General features: G+C 46.1%; 1 protein-coding gene across 2 annotated transcripts in view; it reads left to right on the top strand.

Annotated features, from left to right (window-relative positions):
• The window catches only part of LOC135906033 (locomotion-related protein Hikaru genki-like), a 280,151-nt gene that overhangs the window by 67,640 nt on the left and 190,548 nt on the right, over window positions 1–21,963 (top strand). For both annotated transcript variants that reach the window (XR_010565600.2, XM_065437180.2), the window contains exon 8: window positions 18,512–18,682. Coding sequence is in view for 1 of the 2 variants with exons in the window: in XM_065437180.2 (XP_065293252.1) it covers window positions 18,512–18,682 (171 nt within the window). In the remaining variant the exon portion in view is untranslated. The remainder of the gene's footprint in view (window positions 1–18,511; window positions 18,683–21,963) is intronic.

Below are 21,963 nucleotides of genomic sequence, written 5' to 3' on the forward strand. Positions count from 1 at the left end.
TTAAATCGCCCGATGATAAAAGCTCACGCGCGTTCAGCTGGTTGTGTCCTGTGTCCTTCCGGTCTGTGGAGTGCACAAATGCGCTCCCGATTTTCTCCATAAGTCTGAAGCCCGTTAACAATTAAAGGACAAGGATATCACTCGGATGAACAGAAGCGATCAGTGACATCCCACTTTACAAGCGTTTTTTTCCCTAAAAGGCATAGAGTCATATATATATATATATATATATATATATATATATATATATATATATATATATATATATATATATATATATATATATATATATATATATATATATATACGTTCACAGTTCGTTTTCCATGATCAAGCATCATCTGATACAGTTCCTGTCACATCTGGCGTTCCACAGGGCTCGGTCTTGCGGCCCTTACTATCTTTAATTTATATCAATTACATCGTCACTAACATAGCGTGCAGCATAAAGCTTTCTGCTGATGATTGCATTATATATGAAGAAATACGAAGTTATGACGATCACCTTACTGTGAACAAATGCCTTAACGAGATAAATGCCTGGTGTGAGCAATGGCAAATGTTTATTAACACCAATAAATCGGTGTCAGTGGTAGTAGCAACAAAGAAAAATAAGTCAGTATTCACCTACTTTCTCAATGGTACACCCCTAACTAAAGTTCAGCACCCCAAGTATCTAGGACTGACTCTAGCATCTGACTTGAAGTGGAACAAGCACATTGCCAACATCACTTCAGCAGCCACTCGTAAGCTGTTCTTCCTTAAGAGGTCCCTGAAATCTGCTCTCAGTCATATCAAACTGCTATGCTATAAAACCTTTTTGCGGCGAGTACTAGAATACGCCAACACGGTTTGGTTTCCTCACACAAAGACAAACATAACCGAAGTAGAAAAAGTTGAAAGGAAAGCAATGTGGTTTATTCATAACAAGTACAAAACCACTGACTCACCCACAGAACTCCTGGCTTCATCCGGAATGGGCACACTGATAAACAGAGCAAAGCAAGCTCGGCTAAAATTCATACACAACCTCTTGCACAACCGCTTTAACATAAATTCTTCAAAATACATTACTTTCTCTACGTCACGTATTTCACGCCATAAGCATAATAAAATGTTAGTTGAGTACCCTTGTAAAACGGACACATTTTTCCTTACTGCTGTTAAGGAGTAGAACCACCTCGACTCAACAATAGCTGATATAGAATCGCCATCAATTTTTAGTAACATGATAGAAAGGAGTAAGGAATAACTGCTAGAACAACTTTAGTCTTATGCAAATTTGTTTTTTACATTGTTTACATCAATCTTATGTTATGTTAGATTATATGAAGTTACACACTGTTAGATTGTAAATAGTTGTGTTACATGTATATTTCATGGCATTGTATTGTATCTCAATTTATTGTATTTATCAATTTTTCTTTCTTAGCGTTAGAGTTGACTTCACTAATTAAATGCATGAAACGGTGTCTTTTTTTCTGCATTTGTATTTTTCCAGACTGTACTGCGTAGCTACATGTACCACATCTAGTTTATTGTATTTTGTATACACATGTTCTATGAAAAAAATGCTGTATCAACGCTTACATCGTACCAATATGCCCACCTGCTATGGTCTCGATAAAGAGACTGGTAGCATTCAAAATAATATATATATATATATATATATATATATATATATATATATATATATATATATATATATATAGCGCTTACCACCGTTTTGCTTTCGCTCAAGTTCCGCCAAAGAATCACATACTATGGTCGCCATCGTTCACTTTACCTTCGTCTAAGGTGTTCTCATTATGAGGAGTGTCTGAACCATGGCACCTATGGCGTCATCTGGTCGCTCCCATCGTCTGCGGTACGGCAAAACATGTTCGAGACTTGTTTTCATTACTCGCTGACTGCTGTGATGCAGTTGTCAGGGGTAGCACAGACGACGACAAATTCACCATTTTTATACTCACCAAACCAAGCAGTAACATTGATAAATGTTGCATTGAAAGATCCGGATCATAAAATTCGATCTTGCTGCGAAATTCGATATAGAACAAAGCAGCGGTGATAGCAAAATCTTGTTTACGAGTTTTTAAAAGGCCCCTCGCCAGGTCTGGCCATCTTGAGCTGACAAGCACAGAGCATACATTGCGCGATAACGATCGTGTATTCAAAATACTCCTTCGCTACGCGCCGCGGAAAGATAGGAAATTTCAAACCGAATGCAGTTTTTTTTCCTTCTCGCGGCCATTGCGCTCCAAGCCTGACGGTGACGTAGTCGTGCCCCTGCGCGTACGTAGTTGTGTCCGTAGTGTGACGTCGCTCGTGGTGACACGTAACTTCGAGAATTATTCAAGACATCTGTTACCTGTGCGATCTGTTGCTTGAATTGACGAATTGAAGTTTAGAGAAATAATAAAACACACAAACGGAATGTCTGCGTGTTCTTTATTATACTTCGCACCGAAGCAAGAGAGATGTACTTCCGCCTCGTCTGCTTGTTCCCACGGCAGTGCGGTCACGTGTGCAGGTAGCGAAACTATGCCATTTTCTACCGTGTTCCAGCGTGTGATCAGGCTCTGTGATCCGCTTGTTATGCCTCAGTATTCGTGTAGCACTGAATTGTACTGCTAGTTATGTTTCCTTGTGCACAACGCGCTAAATCGTTCGCTGCGCGAACGACACAACAGCTCACGTGCGATGCCGTCGGCGGAAGTGCGTAGCACCGAAAAAAAAGCGAGGAGAAAAAATGAAGGCTGAGCCTATGACATATGCGTCACGCGATCCTCGAGGTCCGGTATGGGGGAACGCAGGGAAGGAATTTCGCTTGCGTAGGCTCGACGGGGCGAGGGGAGAGAGCGTCTTGCTTGGTAGTGGAGCCCGCTTGCTGAAAGCATGGGTTCGCGGAACTGAAAAATTTCTATCTCGGCTATTAATGAGCCGATCTGAAAAATTTTTGCGGCAGAACGCTGCCTAGGGGACACGTAACAGCTTCCAGCTTATAACAAAAATTTGCTATGGGGCCTAGTGAGGGGTCCTATAACGAGCAAAAAACGCAAACCACTATATCTCCAAAGAGTTTTCGAGTAGGGGGAGTAGAATTATTAAACTGTTGCAGATATAATGATCAGACCCGGCGTAGATGCTTAGAGACCCTCAAAGTCTGTGTTAGCAGTTAGTATTAGTAGCAGTAGTTAGTAGTAATAATAGTATTAGTAATAGTTGTATGCAGTAATACTACTACTACTAGTAATAGTACCAGTAGTAGTAGTAGTAGTAGTAGTAGTAGTAGTAGTAGTAGTATCTTTGCTTACTTCTTCAATTGTGTAATCGAAACACGCAATTTTAGAAAGTCGCCAAGAGACGTCGATCGCATTCGAAAGTCAAACATGAACATAGATTTTAAAACGCGCGGATCAAGCTAGAGATGTAAGAGACGCGAAGTCACCCCCGAAACAATGTCCGTGTTACAGAAAAGAACCTCACGAAGGAGCCTGTCAAGTCGTATTCACTCATCAATACCTCGTGTTCTTTGAAACTGACGCATGTTTCTTTTTATGGCGTACATGCAGTTTTCCACAGCCCAACGGAATGGTTTAAAAACTCCGTGTTTGTTGGGACGTACACTTTGAATGTCCGTGACGAACAATATTCGCTCAAAAATGTGCCTCTTGCGCGAATTCATTGTGGCGTTCACGTTTGCCATGTGTTGCGCACAACTGCGACGATGCAGCCCCCGTAAACTCCTGTCAGCGCAGAGGCCATGCCGCGCAAATAGCAGCGCCCTCGGCGAGCAAATAAATATGAACGACAGCGTCTCCTTCAATAAAATTGCCTTGTTCGGTAGAATGACGGAAAATTTATACAGTTTAAAATTAATGTGAAACTGGCACTTCTCTTGAAAATTAATTTTCGTGATTGGTTGAAGAGTGCGTCGTTCGCAGAAGTCTTGCGCAGAAAGACATAAGATAGTTCTTTTTAAAAAGTGTGCTATACTCAGCAGGGGTCCGGTAGGTGGATGTATGTGTGCTTATTGTGGAATTTGTCATATGAGCAGCGCTTTCAGATGCAACAGCCCTTAGATAGCTCTCAAATTTAATGGTTATCGTTAAGATAGGATAGGATATGATAGGATAGGATAGGATAGGATAGGATAGGATAGGATAGGATAGGATAGGATAGGATAGGATAGGAAAAACATTTTTAAAATGCCGGCAACTGATGGGTTAACGCGTCGTGACGCTGGCCAAGCGTCGATCCGGGGTTATGCCCTGCTCTGCACTACCCCAGTTCGGCCCGTTTGTGGTGGGTCGTGAGGATTGTGCTTTTCGAGCGCACCCCGGTCCTGCTGGACGGCCCATAATTGAGTGTCCTTGTCTATAGACTGCACTGCCCTTTGAAGTTCGGGCGGGTATGTCCTGGAGGTAGCTTCGGAGGGAACCTGGCACAGTCCAACATGATGTGCCATTGGTCCACCGTACCCACTGCACAAATTGACGAATAATTGAATACTTAATAAATGATTAATCGACTTATTACTGAGACAAGCTGGATGTTTAGTTGGCCTTTTTGTCGCTATTTTGATCAGTATACGACCGCACTTTTCGAGGAGTCACGAACATATTTGCTCTTAAAGCTTCTCACTTTATATGAAGTGAAGTGGACAATAAGAATGAATATTGGAAACAGGTGTCGTGGTTATGAAATGAGAGTGACAACAACTTTAGAAAAGGCAAGCAGATGGGCTTCTGATGGCTGCATTTACGCGTGGAAGGGCGTTCCAGTCTCTCGCTGCTCGAAGGAATAGTGAAAGGGACACTAAAGAGAGAGAGAGAGAGGGCTCTTTATTAGAAAAACAGAGAATTTTGCCGGCGCGTATATAACCGCTGGCATGCTACTCTGTATAGGGATGGGGAGTGGGATTAAAAGACACTAAAGATTAGTATTAAGTCAACGTGGACTGTTGAAATACCATCCCACAAACCTCGAAACACTTGTTTCATGCGAAGAAGAGACTTATTTTAAGAGAAAATGCGTTCTGAAGCGTCTGCGTACGTCTAGCGCAGTTCAAATCACCCGCCCTCCGATCGAGGAGTATTGACGTCATGGTCTCATAGTGACGTTGCGCCGTCGGTGAGTAAAACGGCTCCCGCAGACGGCGCTACGGCTTTTCTGCACAAAACGCAAACGCGCGGCCAGAAAGAGCCAAGACAGAGCCGACAGCAGCGCGACAGCCGAACGCGGAACTATGGTGGCTAGCGGAAGGGAAAGCGCACGATGATAAGCTGGTTCTTTATTTTATGACGCCAACTTCGACGCTCGTTGCAATGGATGACTCACAACGACACATTAGCTCGCGATGCTGGGCTCGAGTTCAGCGATTTAAGCACTGATGAACGTGACCTGCTGTTGAGGGCTCACGCTGCCGGCGTCGTTGCGTACTACTACGACGACGACCTGCTGTGAAAGGCCCTCCACGCGACTATGGTGATAACGCGACTTCGGTAAGTCGGCGTTGAACTCGTAATCCTCTGGACGAAAGTGCTGCGAGCACACTACCTGATTTTTCGGCTCTTTGCCAGTGCGCTGTGACAGAGGCACGGCACTTAACCACTTCGAACGGAGAGGTTCACTCGTTGGCACACAGTGATAAGTGACGTTGGATTCGCCGCTGCAACTGCCCTTTGCGAAGTTCCGCGGACCGTTCGCGCATCCCACGACATCACATGGACGTGGCATTCTCGTTGCTTGTTCCAAATGCAAGTTTCGCGAGCCAACAGGACAACCGCAGCACGACGCGATAAAGGAACAACTCAAACTCCAAAGCGCGCGCGGTGCAAAGTCGAGCGCGCAGAGTCGAGCGAAAACGAAACCTTTCGATCACCCATACTACTCAAGGGCAACGTCAAAATGTTTATTTTTCTTAGAATCGAATAGTAGTAGACAAGTAGTATTTTCTTCCGCCTTATAATCTAATGAGATAATGTTTTTAATACTAGTAGTTGAGTACTAGTGACATAAATTATGATGAGGAGTGCTTTCGTCATCGGGCTAGTACCGGAATGTCGCTGGGGGTTCTCAAATCGTGTCATGCATTTACCTCAATTTCTCGGTTACTAAAGCTCTGTTCGTGATTATATTGACGCGTTAGACGTTCTAGAGCATTGCTTTATCACTTTAACTTGACTTTCTGGTAACCTTTAGTGTCCCTTAAAGCTGGAAAAGTAGTGGTCCTGGCATGTGTGCGTGCAACTTGAAGCTGATGATCTTGCGATTGGCCAGCCGTCTTCGCTTATTACTACGTGCGAGTTGATTTACTTCGGTTGTTTTTACTGAAGTATCGATGTTCTGTTTCATTCTGTTATACATCGATTGGTGCGATCGACATTGATGTATAGAGAGTAGATACCTCAGCTACCTAATTTCTTCATGTTCTACGGCAACAAATAAAGAAATAAATTATAAAACAAAAAAGAATAAATAAATAAAGTGAAAAATTTACCATGGAGATAATCCTAATAAAGATAGCTATGCCGCAACCGAAGAGCTCACTCGACATCTAGCGTCTGTCCATGCTGCTACCAAAATTAACTATGCACTTTGTAGTCTTGATCCATTCGCTCAAGAAATAACGTACTAACATGGATGGTTGGCCCAAACCCACAGTTCAGTTCAACTCACACTTTAAAGTAAAAGTGGGTCACTTCACACACAACTATACAGGACCACTTATCACAAACGCTGATATTACAATGCCTACTAAAAAGGAAAACGAGAAGAAAGGGGGTTAACCGAGGGGCCTGATTTTTATTAATCATATCATAAGCCAACAAACAAACACACCAAGGAAAACACAGGGGAAATTAATCGTACTTACTAATTGAAATCAAGAAATTATAATTGAAAGTAGATGACGAAACAAGTTGCCGCAGGTGGGGAACGATCGTGTCTTCGTATTAAGCGTGCGATGCTCTACCAATTGAGCTACCTCGGCGCCATCTCCACATCCACATTCTGTGGTATTTATGTGTTACTACTAGATCTAACCCTGGGAGTGTTAGCCAGCGCCACCACTCACAAACCTTTCCGCCGCCAAGGGCCATGGAGATCAAGACCAACCTGAAAGAATGGCACAGATGGTATTTTAATGGGCTGAAGACAGCCAGCTGGTAGGGCTGCTGGTTTTTTGCAGGAGGCGACGTAACGGCAAACGGAACGGTAGATACCGGGCTAAAAGAAACGACGCCGAACACGGTCATGTATCTTTGAGACTCCCTGGTGGTCAGCGGTTGGGACATCATGCAACTGTGCGAGTACAGCCCCACGCATATGCTTGGGAACGACCAGTAGCAGTTCAGGGCCATCAGGGTGCATGTTGTGGATGCACAATATACCATCTTGCAGCACAAACGTACTGGAAGAGGGGGAGGTTGCAAGGTCCGTCAGGCTGAGAATGATGTCTCTCAGGTAAGGGTCGCGTCGTTGCTCATCGGCGATGTCACCAAACGCGGTAAGCGTGAGGACGCAAGTTGACTCACCGGTGTGAGGCTGGTCTGGTGGGTCTACTGAATGACGTGACAAGCAATCAGCGTTTTCATGGAGTCGGCCTGTCTTATGCACCAGTGTGTAAGAGTACTCTTGGAGCCATAGAGCCCACCGACCGAGACGTCCAGCTGGATCTTTTAAAGATGAAAGCCAGCATAGGGCGTGGTGATCGGTGATAACCGTGAAAGGCCGTCCGTAGAGGTAGGGGCGAAATTTACCTTCTGTCCAAACGAGGGCGAGGCATTCACATGCGGTGATCGAGTAATTGCGTTCAGCTGGTGACAGAAGATGGATAGCGTACGCAATGACACGGTCGCAACCGTGCTGTCGTTGTGCCAAAACAGCGCCAATGCCGTGGCCGCTGGCGTTGGTGCGAACCTCCGTAGGGGCGGACACGTCAAAGTGGCCGAGAATCGGCGGCGACGTGAGTCGCGTCGTCAGCTCAGCGAATGCACTAGCTTGGTCGCGACTCCAGACAAAAGTCGGGTCTTTCTTAAGAAGTTCCGTTAGGTGGCGTGCGATGTCAGCCAAATTTCGCACGAATCTGCGGAAGTAGGAGCAGAGGCCTACAAAGCTTCAAACATCGGTTGTACAGGTGGGCGCAGGGAAATTCTTGAGCGCACCAACTTTCTCCGGATCGGGACGAACACCGGAAGAGTCGACGAGATGTCCGTGCACAGTAAGTTGCCGGCGGTCGAAGTGACATTTCGTCGAATTGAGCTGAAGTCTCTCTTTGCAGAACACTGAAATAACTGTCGAGAGACGCTCGAGGTGTGTGTTAAAAGTCGGCAAAAAGACAATGACATCATCGAGGTAGCACAAGCAGATTGACCACTTTAAGCCGTGAAGGAGGGCGTCCATCATTCGTTCGAATGTGGCGGGAGCACTGCATAGCCCGAATGGCGTCACCTTAAACTGATAGAGCCCATCAGGTGTAATAAACGCCGTTTTTTCACGATCCATGTCGTCATATGCAATCTGCCAATAGCCGGAACGAATATATATAAAAGAAAAATACTTGGAATCACTGAGACACTCAAGGGCGTCATCTATCCGAGGTAAGGGGTACACGTCTTTTTTTGTTACTTGGTTAAGATTCCGGTAGTCGATACAGAAGCGCAAACTGTTGTACTTCTAACGAGCACGACAGGAAATGCCCATGAGCTTGAAGAAGGTTCGGTGATATCACGGGCGAGCATTTTCTCAACTTCCTTTTGTATAACTTGGTGCTCAGCGGAGGAGACACGATAGGGACATCGGTGTAGGATCAGAAGGTTCAACGGCATGAGGTAAGGCAAGCTGGATAACCCCTGCAGAGCAGTTAATAAGAACCAAATGTACGGAAAGTCAAGTCCTAAGTTGATAACATCTGGGCACTGATCCAAGACGTAAAACAACACTGAAGTGTGGCGCCCGGCAACAGTGACACGGGCGGTACACAACCCAGAAACAGCCGGAGTCGCACCGTCGGCTACTCGGACTACAGTGATCGGAGCAGGGTAAGAACTTTGTTCAGACGAATACGGAGGTTTGATTTCATGACCGACATGTAGGCGCCTAGGTCAATGAGTGCGATGATAGGTATACCGTCCACGTCCACGTCTATGTTGGGGAGATTGTGATGTCCGGGTAGCGTGAGCAGAAGAGTTTCGGGTCGGGTCGTCATGGCAAGCTCCCCTCTCGGAGCTGCGCCCGTCAGTTTTCCGATGAGCGGCGGGAATATGAGGGAGAAGGAGAGCTACGACGCAGAGGTGAGCGGGGCAGGTGTCGGGATGGCGAAGGGGAGCGGTTTTATCGTGCTGGCCATGATGGCGGAGCGCTGTCGTCGTCATTGTGTACCGGCACCCGGGAACTACCACCTGGACCTCGGACGTTTCGATAGCTCGTCCAAGGCTGCGAATTCGAAGCACTGCGACAATAGCGGGGAATGTGTCCAACGCGTCCACGACAGAAGTAGATGAGGCTGTCATCGGAAGTGCGCCATTCTGCGGAGTTCTGATAACGAGAACGAACGGGTGGGCTTCTGTATAACTCTGGTGCGGCGGGTGGGCGGTAGTCAGGTCCGCTGACTGGGCAAAGTGTCTGTAATCCTGCGTTTGCTAGTTCTTGACGCACAACGGTTTGGACAAGGGAAATGGTTGCATGGGACTCGTCGGGTTTACGCACCTGAAGGGGAACTGGGGGAGTAGCTTCACTGTCGCAGCGGATGATGCGCACAGTATTGTGTGCAACAATATCTTCAAAGCGTCGGCATTCCTCAATGACGTCTTGCATTGGGGATGAGTTCTTAAAAACCAGGAGTCTAAACAAGTCATCCGCGATAGCTTTGAGGATTTTCGCAACTTCTTCCGTTTCTGTCATCTTGTCATCGAGTTTGCGACAAAGCGTGGATGTCCTGGATGTACGTCACGACATGTCCTGGATGTACGTCACGTAGGACTTGGTGCAAGTCTGAGCTTGGCACGCAAATTCTTTCTGCGCGGCACGACGGCGTCCAATGTGCTTGCCGAACAAATTGATGAGCTTTTGCTTACATACCTCCCAGCTCATAAGTCCCTGTCTGGTTCAGAAACCACACTTGTGCCATGCCCGTCAGGTAAAATATAATGTTCGCTAGCATCTGAGTCGGGTCCCAGTTGTTGCTAGTGCTCACCCGTTGGTACAGTTGAAGCCAATCTTCGACGTCGGTGTTGTCAGAGCCAGAAAAGGTACCTGTGTCACGCGATTGTGTGAAGACGACGGGGTAGTTATCGGTGAATGGTTGAGGCATGGTTGGTGACCTGCCCGAAGCATTCTCGTCCCCGCCTTGCGCTGGCATTGTAGATGCCGCCAAGGAGCGTCCGCTGCGTAAATCCGTCTTGAAACTTGAAAAACTCGCACTCTGCACCGAAACATTACGGGGAGAAAAGACGCTTGACAATATATTTACAAGATGTATATACAACGGGCAAAAGACAGGCGTACAAGATGGAGCCCGTACACACGACTATCGGCGATCGTCGTCTTCGTCAGTCCTCTCATCATCGTTTGCTACTGCAGCGCCTCGTAGCAATATCTTTACCGATAACAAATCAACTAGGCGCGAGCAGATGCCGTCGAAATGTGTGACGTCATGCACGGCGAGCTGGTGCGCGGGAGCTTCAAGACGGCGTCACCACCCGCTTTTTTTCTCTGCTTTTGCATGTCTCTTTTTTCCTTTCCTGGCTCACAAAGTCTCTTGCTCAAGCCAAGAGTAAATGGCTAAATCTAGTCCGACGTAGTGTGAGCGCGCGCACACTCTACGTCACGTCACGTTGGCGAGAACAACAACGTCTATAGTTCGACGCACTGGCGCAGCCAACGTAACCGGACGCGGCCAACGCGGCCCGGCGTCGGGATGGCTCTGGCTCCATCCGCGCGTTGGTCGCGCCGACTGCGCCGACCCACAATGCATTGCGCGAAGAATAAACGGAGCCCACGCCGCCTCGCCGTCAGTCTCAGACAGCAGTTCAAACATCCATGCGTTCAAAGGGGACGCGCGGGGGTTGAGGGTGGTTCTGCGCATGCATTGCTCATGCTTCGAGATTGTAGAGAACCTATTTAAGGGACTCCGAAATGTACTTTTGATATACGTCATACTTCATTCTCTCCTTATTTTCTTTCAACTACCTTTGAATAAACAGTGCAAGTTTCGCACAAGCAAATCGTCGTCCCGCCCTTGCTCGGTCGCCATGGTCTACCGGATGCCTGCAGCTCACCGACAACGCCACGCTACCCAATAAGGATAGGTCGGACGAGCTTCGAAAGGCAGGCGCCGCTACTTCTCGGCAGCAGTACGGTACGCTACCCTGGAGTACGCAAGAGACAGGTCGCTAGCAGTGGGATCGCCTACCAATGCAACAAACTGGTTGTAACGGTGGGATCAACCCTGAAGCACAACAATGCATTGTTCATTAGTGTCATTGAGCATACCACACACTTCAGGGTAATCGCGGGAACGGAAACAGTTTGTGAATTCAACTGCCGTGCCGATTAATTAGTTCCTAATGTAACTAAGCATACAACACACTTGGAGATTCGTGGGAATGGAACATTTTGTAATCTGTATTTGAAAGCACTAAAACTTGCGTCGCCATGCAATCTGAGCCGTAAATCGTTGTGAAAGCTGTACAGTCACACTGGCAAAACACTACGCCCTGCGGATGAATACGGAACAAATGTATGCTAAAGAAAAATGGTCGTCATGCAATTTCATAGCAGTAGACCCTTGGAAAGCTGTACAGTAACGCTGATATTGGCTACGTGGTGCAGATTCGTAGCGATTTTGAGGTGCTTGTGCCCAAGGGTAATTAATGAAGGAGCGCGTATTACTAATCCCGGCTGTTACGATGTCTAGCTCATATACGGGTAGCTCTATGTGGGCGAAACAAGGGCTCAGATCGCTACAACAGCGTGCGAAATAGCTCTGAAGGCCTGCCAGTACACTTTGTCGGCGTCTCCGTGCTTGTACTGCGACAGGAGATGTGACAGCAGGTGCGCACGTATATCACACTATATCCTCTGAGAGTGGCCGCTTTCCACTCTTCGTATACTTTGCCGCAATACACTGCGCATGCTTGATTGCGCGACATTGGTACCTTACGGCGAAGCTGACTTTAGGCAAACGGTACGGCGAAGCTGACTTTAGGCAAACGGCATTGTGCAACGCTTGACCCATCTTGTCCGTCACTGCGGATAGAAAACGCATACACGTTCAAGCTATTAGAGCTGCATCATTTTGTCGATGTTTATCTCTCTTTACTAAATGAAGAGGATAGCGTATGCCTGTGTGGGTGATCTAAAAGATTCATAGAAAGCCTGGTAACCTATGTGCAGTCAGTGAAGAAACACTATTTATGCAGGTGTCCACGCTCCTGTAAAAAAAAAAAGAAAATGCAATTCAGTGATGACCCTCTGGAAGTGGATCCGCACCTATGTAAGTACAGCCGGCTCACCAGTCGCAAAGTAGGAGCTGGAGACAACTTCTTAATGTTCATCATACGACATTGATAACGATTCATTTGTGGTCAGCCAGTGACACACGCATTGCACTAAACAGTGAGACTTCGCCTTAACCCGCAATGCTCATGCGGCGAACAGGAGAGCAAAAGGTGAAAACAGTGTTTTCATACAAGGCAAATCATCCATGTAGGGAATTGCGTTTATTGTTGGTGTAGTGTTGACGCATTTACTTTCTGAAGTCCAACTATTACGGCAACTTAGTTTCCATTGGTACAAGTGCTTCTATTGGAAACATCCAAACCATGATTTATCAAATCAGAATGCCGTCTTGTAGTTTGAGAAATTTTCCCCCGGTCTTAAGTCTTTTCTGAATCTGGAAGAGCTGGCCCTTTCACGAACCACGTAGCCAATATCAGTGTTACTGTACAGCTTTCACAAGGGTCTACTGCTATGAAATTGCATGTCGACCATTTTTCTTTAGCATACATTTGTTCCGTATTCATCCGCAGGGCATAGTGTTTTGCCTGTGTGGCTGTACAGCTCTCACAGCGATCTACGGCTCAGATTGCATGGCGACGCAAGTTTTAGTACTTTCACATACATAGTACAAGATGTTCCATTCCCACGAATCTCCAAGTGTGTTGTATGCTCAGTTACATTAAGAACTAATGCATCGGCACGGCAGTTGAATTCATAAACTGTTTCCGTTTCCGCGAATCTCCTGAAGTGTGCGGTATGCTGACCTTGCTCAACGACACTAATGAACAATGCATCGACACGATGTAATGCTTTGCCACTAAAGTCACCCGAGAAGACACCTCACTTCCAAACGTATGCCCCTGCGACTATAAAAATTTAATATGCTACCGTCGCAACAAACTCACCTTGGACACGGCTTCTTCGCCTTGCCGGCCACGCATTCACTCGATTGTGTTGCCAGCTCGGCTAGGGACGAACGGAGCTAACAACTTTCTTCTCCGTAGTACCTAGGCGAACAGAAATCTCAAGAACCGAAAGTCCCCACATTTCTCTCTCGCGACCACTGCTCCTCGCGCATGCGCAGAAAGAGCGGAGAAATCAATTTATGATGTGCTCGTGCTCGAGCCGTGCTTATTGAGCGATATGTCGGCTTCTTTCTGCTGCCATGATTGAACCACAGTTGCTTCTCCCAAAGCGCGTGAGCCAATAAAATTTGCAGCCTGGATATCGCAAGCTACGTAGCGTTGAAGGAGTCTACTGGCATTGCAATGGATATATGAGCCGTGCCTGTCCATAAACTTTGCGTAAAAGGAATGTCTGCAAATTCAACACGCGAAGTTGTGTATGATGTCTTGCTAAACACTTAACATTCCCTTAGTATTTAGCTATGAGAGACATTGCATTTCACATAGAAGAAAAATCCTGGTAATTGGCGTCAGCATGTTATCCGTGTTAGAAAGACACTGCCCAGCGAAGCTGTCATGATGATTCCTATTACTTGGGTGTTGTTCTATTCAAATATGGCCATTCATTACTGCGTAAAAGATAGTTACGCGCGCATTTCTTATGAAAAAGTTTGCTGCTACATTCATCCCCCTCTGAAACAGGCCTCCAAAAAACGAATTGCTCATGGCTGCTAACACGACGGCGCGTCATGTAGAGTATTTGAATAGTTAATTCGCAAACACAATAGTAGCAATCACCTGAGAGAAAGGTTTCGTTGTTAAGATCGAAGGCCAATCAATTGCAAGTGATGAAACGTTTCATAGTGGCCCTCAGTAGCCTTTATCGACAATATGGCACATCCCTGATCACGTAACGGTAGCAACCGACTGTCGGTATGGCGAGGCACGCTATGTTCACGAAACCCATCAGTTCACTACAACTTCGAATTCAAACCTTAAAGCATGTTTTTTTACAGTGCCATCTGGAATGGCTAAAGTATTCTCGAGCTACTACAGCGCAGTTTAGATTGCCTAGAAAAGGAAAATTCAAGCACCTTCTGTCTCACCATGTCTCGATCCAGCGTTTAGTTATACAAACGGATAACTATTCGCTTCGTCGGTACATAAAAGAGAACCTTGCCCAACTGCAGGTTAAATAAAATTTGCTCCAATCCAATCGCAAACATTCATAGAGAAAGCACCACAAGCCTTGCATATACTTTCGCTTGATTTCTGACCCTCCACCGAGGCAGGGGGGGGGGGGGAATTTCGATATCTTCAATATGTCCCATACTACTAATGACTGACGCTTCGATTTGTTTCTAGCTGCAGCTATGCGGTCCAACAGGCATATTTCACTAAAAAATTTGGGCCAAACAGCCTGTGTCAGTTCGCCCAAAAGATTCCTCGTGTGTATTCTTCAAGCAACAAGCACCAGGAAATTTCTCAAGTGAGTTGAGGGAATATAAATTGGTACATTCCTATTTGCAGTCTGTAAATAGCTGTGCGCCTTCATTAACTTTACTTCAAGTTTCCGCCGCTTAAAATAAACACGTGAAGAACCGCCTAATGTTTACAAGCAGTTAAAGAAGCAAGTGGTGCTTGTAGAATTTAAACTGCAGTATTAGTCAAGTCCCCGTGTTACTGCCGAGCGTGTCTGTGAAGAAATGCAAAAAATCGATATTATATCATGAACTACTCGTCGTGAGCAAACCTGTTTTAGCGGATTAAAATCAACGTAACTGTTGTAGAGGGCATATATAGCCAGCGTTTGCGACATACTTGTACCGCGGCAGGTATGGTATCATAACTGGATTATTATTAAATGTTATGTTTTTGGGATTGTCCATCCGCGCATAAAAAACTCGCAATGGGCTGGTCTGCGCTCCTTCGGCTGGCACTGTAGCGTTGCCTTTGAGAGCTGCATTGTTGTCTAAGGAATTTGTTCTTTGAATAAATGTTCGCAAAGTAAGACGTCGTAAAAATATATTTGAGACGACCACCATAAGTATACAAGCAGAGAGAACGAGGGCGAACAAACGAAAACACCGCAGAAAGCGCTCGGACAACGCCCGAACTGTAGCAGACGACAGGCGCGAGTCCTTGCCCTGACGTCACGCGCGCGGCGCTCGCAGCGCTCGCAGCGACCCTGTAGTTCGTTCTCGGGGCTTATAAGGGATCATGTGGATACATCCGCCGCGTCGGCTGCTTCCCAGGCGCCGAAGCAAGCTGAAAAGGAAAGTTCAAAGGGACTGACAACCAATTTTCATGATACCCCCCTCCCCCTTTTTTTAGCGCAATTGAGAGCTTACTGGTAAGAGTGTCTAATCATGAAGTGCTAACGCGGAAAACGTCGGGGAACATTTCTTTATCAGAATTTTTCCATCTGCAGTGAGGATGTAGTCGTTCAATAGAAGCATGCTGAAAACGGTGATAGGTGAGCGCGATAGCAATTATACGCCGGATTAGTGGGAGGCGGACGACAAGTGTGGCCGTAGCTGTAACAAAGTACTATTTTGTTTATGAAGTCGATGTTGCTGCGATTCATGTTTTCCAAATTGGTAAAGTATCTCTGCGATAATAGCTACGTGTATTGTGGTTTTCTGTCCAACTGCTTTGGTAGTTGACCGCTCAAAACGAAACCAATCGGCTCGAAAATGAAACGACGCCTTTACACGTGATACGGAGTGCAGCGTGCTGCCGTAGCCAGACGTGCGATTTTGATTTCTGAAACATGGAATAACGGGCGATTGTTATAATATACCAACTGCTATTTCAAGCAATAATTATGTTTAACTTAATCACAACCGACTTACGTACAGTAATCTAAGAGGACACTGGTGCTATGTTTAATTGGTAGGACTGAGTCGACTGCGGGGAAAAGGCGTATTTATGCTTCTTTTCTTTTGGCTGGTATCCGCTGGTTAGCTTTGTTACGCGAACATGCAAGATATTATTTATTCCGCACAAGGGGGTTAACTACTATTCTTTAAGCAAATCTAGATTTTACCGATAAGTGAAATCAATTTCATTATTATTATTATTATTATTTTGAAAACAGCTGTGCATAAGAGAGAGAGGGAAATTAGGAAGGAGGAAGGATAGAATGATATGAATTGAGGATAGTAAAAAGGGAACGTAAGGGGAAACGGACAAGACCGATTACAAAGGTTCAGGTAAAACAACAATGACGCAGGTTGCCCTCTTGCAAAATAATACGATTTAAAGAAAACCCAGAAAAATATGGTGTCTCGTCACTCGCAAAGAAAAAAAAAGCGCCACATAGTCAACTCAGTTTCTTGTAGAAAAGTAAGCAAGGCGGGATAAGACTGGCTGCGTCGCGACGCGCAGCCACTCGGATACAGACAGTCGGATACAAGAGCAGCCGGAGGTGAACTGCTTCGAAGAACTTCCGTTGAACCCCGTTCAATCCTACCTATCCTATCTATTTTGTAACCAATCTCAAGAGCAGTGCTATGAAGAATTTTGAACACAAAAGAGTGAATTGAAAGCAGCTGCTGCCTCACTCGCGACCGCTACGGAAAAAAGGGCGCGATGAAAAGCCCGTCTTTCTATTCAGCCGGCTTTCACTGGGCTGAATAGGAGAAAGCCTCGATCGGCACGTCAGCTTACGTGCGCTGAAAGCCGCTCAGCGTTGCTTATAGGGTAGTTCAGCGTCTGTGATACATTTCAAGTAAGGCTTCGTTCCCCGTAGGTGTCGACCGTGGGTTTCAGGATCGAACACCGTACGCATACTGTCTGCTGTCATTGCTGTCTACTGGGCCTAATAAGTGCCGTGAGCGAACATCCGCTTGATGGCCGCACGGTTGTGCGCGTCCTTTCATGTGGGCGCGTGGTTAAACACAACGTAGTGCCAACGTAGTGCTTTAGTGTCCTCGAAAAGAGAGGGAAATGAGAAGAGAAATGTAGGGAAGTTAACCGGAAGACAAGCATCCGATTTGTTACCCTACACTGCGGGAATGGTAAGAAGAGATACTATAATGTTGAGACCGCTTGGCTGTGCACTGCCGCCGGGAAGAAGATGGAGCGAAAAGATTAGAAAAAAGGGTGAGAAGAAAAGTTCACAGCACGCATGCATGCGCACAGACGCTGACAGGTCCATCGTTTAGTCAGTGACAAGCGGTCACAGACGTTGGTGAATGGTAAGAAAGGCGGCAGGCGCTTTTGTGTGTCTGTGCGTCGGGAACGCACGAGGCCACAAGCTTACAGCGTTCTTTTCCGTGAAAGGTTAGACGTCTAACTGTCTGAAGCGATGCGAAGGCCAAGACTGCAATAATCGTGGGAAGTGCAGTCACAGAACATGTACCGTAAGGTGTGTTTTATTCCGCATGTGTTGCAATTAACGCTGTCTGCACTTTCAAGTAAGAACGAATGAGCGCTCGTAAAAGCAACGTCTATTAGCAATCGACACAATATGTTCCTTCATGTCGAGTAAGACTGGAGAAATGTTTTAGTTTTATGTGTGGGTCCAAAGGCTCCTAAGTGTCGGTTAGTGAAATCGGGTGAATTCCACTTCCTCAACGTGAGGATATAACAATTAGTTCTAAGGTCACTCGTTTAGTGTTCTCGACTATGACAGCGAAGTGTGTTCGGATTCTTCGTACGCTGCCTGGATGGCTTCATTGGCACTTGCATTGCCGACGATATTGCCTAGGAAACTACATAACTATCATATTGTGACCTCTTCCGGTGTAGTCAAATATCCGAGACCGATTGTTCATGGGTGCGGCAAGGCAAAGCGCGGAAAGTACACTCCCGAGAGTTGCGATCTCGCTTATATTGCTATCGCTTTGGATCAGGCAAACTAAAACGCAACTTTCAATCGGTATTTGAGTCACCAAAGCCGTGGGCAACGAAACGGGCATCATTGGTCGTACATGCGCCTCGAAGTTCAAACTGGCCTCGATTTAAGTGCTTGTGTTGTGTCCCTCGCTTGTGTGGCTTTTCTCGTCCGACGCTGGGCTTTCGTACAGCATTGGCATGTGATCCAGCCGGAGTGTATGCAAGGGGCGCACGAGTATTCTTTTCTGCTTGCGCAGCGATCCGGTGCCGCAGTCCACTACCCCCAGCGCATGGTCGTGTGTTGTACGGAGGCCGGCAGTACCCGGGAGACAGCGTCCACTACACGTGCAACGCGGGCTACGTGCTGATCGGCGAGTCTGTCAGCGTCTGCCAGGCAAACGGCACTTGGTCCAACAACTTGCCCAAATGTGAGCACTGGTATAGCACTAAAAATTCACATTTTTGGGACTCTATAGTGAGGCCTAGAATGCGAGCTTTCACAAAGGACGAACAATGAATATGTTAAGGTTAAGAAATTAGTAAATATTTTTTTTTTAAATCTCACTCCCTCTGCCGCATGCGTGACCTCTAGTGCATGGAAAAATGAAACGCGTATGGCGATTCGCACATCGTGGCCAAGCACATGTTCTACGTCACACCTGATTTAAAGGGAAATGCGCAGAAACTCTAGCAAGACATGTGTCCTCCTGAAGTTCTAACTGCAGCAGACGACGATGATTCTGGAGAGTGCATACTCTCGGAGATCTGCGCAGCGCAACAAGAGAACGGAGACAAAGATTAAGAAAAGGAAAAAAAATTTAAGAAGGCAGGGGCCGTGACGTAAACGTCACGTGATCCCTGAGCTCCGATATGGGAGAATGCTGAAGAGGAACGTCACTTGAGGGCAGCGGTCGCAGACAGCTCGGTAGAGCGTCTGCTATTTAGAGCGTAGTTCGCCCCCTTCTATCATCGCCTTGCAACATTTCATTTGATTCTAACATCCATCTACTATTAACAACCCTCTTTAAAAGATCGTTGCGATAGAACACTCTTTGGACAGCTCTTTATCCCTTCTAGTGTACAACTAAAATTGCCAACAGGGCCCTTCTACTAAGACTATCGTGAAACGAAGCGAACGATGCCACGTGGGGCCTATCTCGCCATCTTGACTGAAATAAACTTCGGAGTAAAAGAGGAACAAGTCTGGCTGCCCATCAACGTCCCCAGCAGTGTTTTATGGGCTGTGACGCCGCGAGCCACAAATGTCTCTGTAGTCATTATTGAGTCACTATCTAAGATGAAGAAACAAGGAAAAGGATTGAGGGAGAGTTTGACAGCGATATCCTTGTTCCGTTAGAAATGGCGCTGGCAGAATCAGGATAAGTTTATTTTATGTCAGAAACGGAGATAATTATGTAAGTATATACAGAAGTAGGTCCCGTAGTTAGAAGCTGAATTATGACCTTCTGTGCATGATGACAAGAATTATACAAACAACAATGGCACATGCAAAATTTACGGCAATAAAAGCTTTCAGGAGACGAGGCATAAAGAACCAGAAAATCAACACTGGAATGCATTAAACAATAACAAGGCTGCAGACTAGATAATAGGGAAAACTACGAAGGTACATTTTTCAAAAATGAAGAAGGAGAAATTGCACTGAAAAATGAGAGGTCGGTGTAAGCTAAAAGAAAGGGTTTAAGTTCTGTACAAAACGGGTTAGGTTTTACCAATTTTAATGTAAATGGTAGTGTGTTCTAGAGAGATAAAGCTGAAAAAATGTAATGACTGCTTGCCGTAGTTGGTGCGAACTCTGGGTAAAGTTCATGTTCCCTCCAAATCTAGTATTGTTTGTAATAATGGGAGGAGTCTTTGGCATGATTAAAAAAACTTAAATTTTGGTGGTTTTACTTGCCAAAACCACTTTCTGATTATGAGGTACGCCGTAGTGGAGGACTCCGGAAATTTCGACCTCCTGGGGTTCTTTAACGTGCACCTAAATCTAAGTACACGGGTGTTTTCGCATTTCGCCCCCATCTAAATACGTTTGGTATGATGGTTACTGGAATATTATTTAGTGTCCAATAAATATAAAAATGGCGAGCTTTGACAAGATCAGTCACACTCAAAACTTTAAAAGAATTGGCGGTTTCTGTGCAACACCGCTGACACTACTGTGGTTCGAGCTATGAGTTGCAAATAGAAAAGCAGCGGAACGGCACCAGTGGACAATAGCTGGGACAGGCTGTCAGCGCCGCCAACGGGAAACCACAGCATGCCTACCGACGCCTGCCTTGTTCGCCGGTGCCACCGCCTTGGGCGCTCTTCGCATTAGCGAGCTTGACTGCAAAACGCGATCGTAGTTTACTTAGCGGCCGTTCTTGAAAAAAAAAATCGTATATAGCAAGTCTTTGAGCCCACTGCCACCGTCTCATGGGGTCATATTATGCGTATCTGTCGTGCATAGAGCATAGACAGCACCGATAAGTACAAATCGTAATCGTAACAGTTGTAATTATTTATGCAGTGATTATAAAAGGAATTCCTATCGGTGTATTCAGAAATATCTTTGGAACTGACAGCGCTAGCACTCGAAAGAATTCAGGGTTCCAGTCTCTGGGAGCCCGGCGTATTATTATAATTATTACTTTTCCTTTCTGGACTTTGATTTGTGTTTTTCCTTTCACTATTTGCCTTTATGCTGTTAAATGTTAAATGTGTTTACACTAGCACTGTTCGTAAGAGTAGATGGTAGCTTACGATGACGTGCAACCCATTAGCGAAGGCGGCCAGGCAATGGGGAAAAAGCACTTACGTTCGATCAAACAGCTCTGCGAATTCGGCCCCAGTTTTCTAGGCGGTGCGTTAAGGCTTTATTCACGTGGTAGTTTCATAGCACAAGAGGAAAGCAAGTCCAGCTAAGGAAATTTAGGGCGAAAGCTTACGCCTTGCCAGTCATCATCTGTTTGCGAGCTTCCGGCTTGATTACAGCAGTTTGGTTAGCGGCAGGCTTTGACGCGCAGATTTGGTAGACGAAAGCAAGCGTGTCAAGTGCACGAGCCTCGCCTTGTACCAACCTGCGATCGCTGTTGTGTGGAGCATGTGCATTATCGTGCTTTACACAAGTGGAATGGGCGGCCGATACCATACGTATGCGCTTTCTTCGAAAGCCGAAACCCATCCGTCATACTACATATAGGCGCTAAGAGCTGCCAGATTCCTCGATCGCATACACACTGTAAAACGATTCACACCCTCAAGAATCCTTAACTGTGCAAACCGATCTGTAATATTAAAAAAAGAGAAATTATTGAGTTTTACGTGACAAAACCACGATCTGATTGCGAAGCACGCCGTATAGTGAGGGACTCGGGAAAATATCGACCAGCCGGGGTACTTCAACGTGCACCAAAATTTAACTACACAGTTTTCGCATTTCGCCCCCATCGAAATGCTGCTGCTGTGACCGGGATTCCATCCTGCAGCCTTGTGCTTAGCAGCCCAACACCATAGCCACTAAGCAACCACGCCGGGTCTGATCTCTAACTCACAGCCTCACAAGCTTACGAATGTGAATAAGCACGGCCGCAGCCCGGCTGTGCCTTTATCGCCGCTTTATCGCTTCGGCAGCGCTAGGCCAGTAGCATGCATTTGCGCCGTTAGGCAACTATAGAGTTGAAGGCCCAGAGCCCAGATGCCTACAACC

Source organism: Dermacentor albipictus, chromosome 1 (assembly GCF_038994185.2).
Source record: "Dermacentor albipictus isolate Rhodes 1998 colony chromosome 1, USDA_Dalb.pri_finalv2, whole genome shotgun sequence".
Classification (NCBI taxonomy): domain Eukaryota; kingdom Metazoa; phylum Arthropoda; class Arachnida; order Ixodida; family Ixodidae; genus Dermacentor; species Dermacentor albipictus.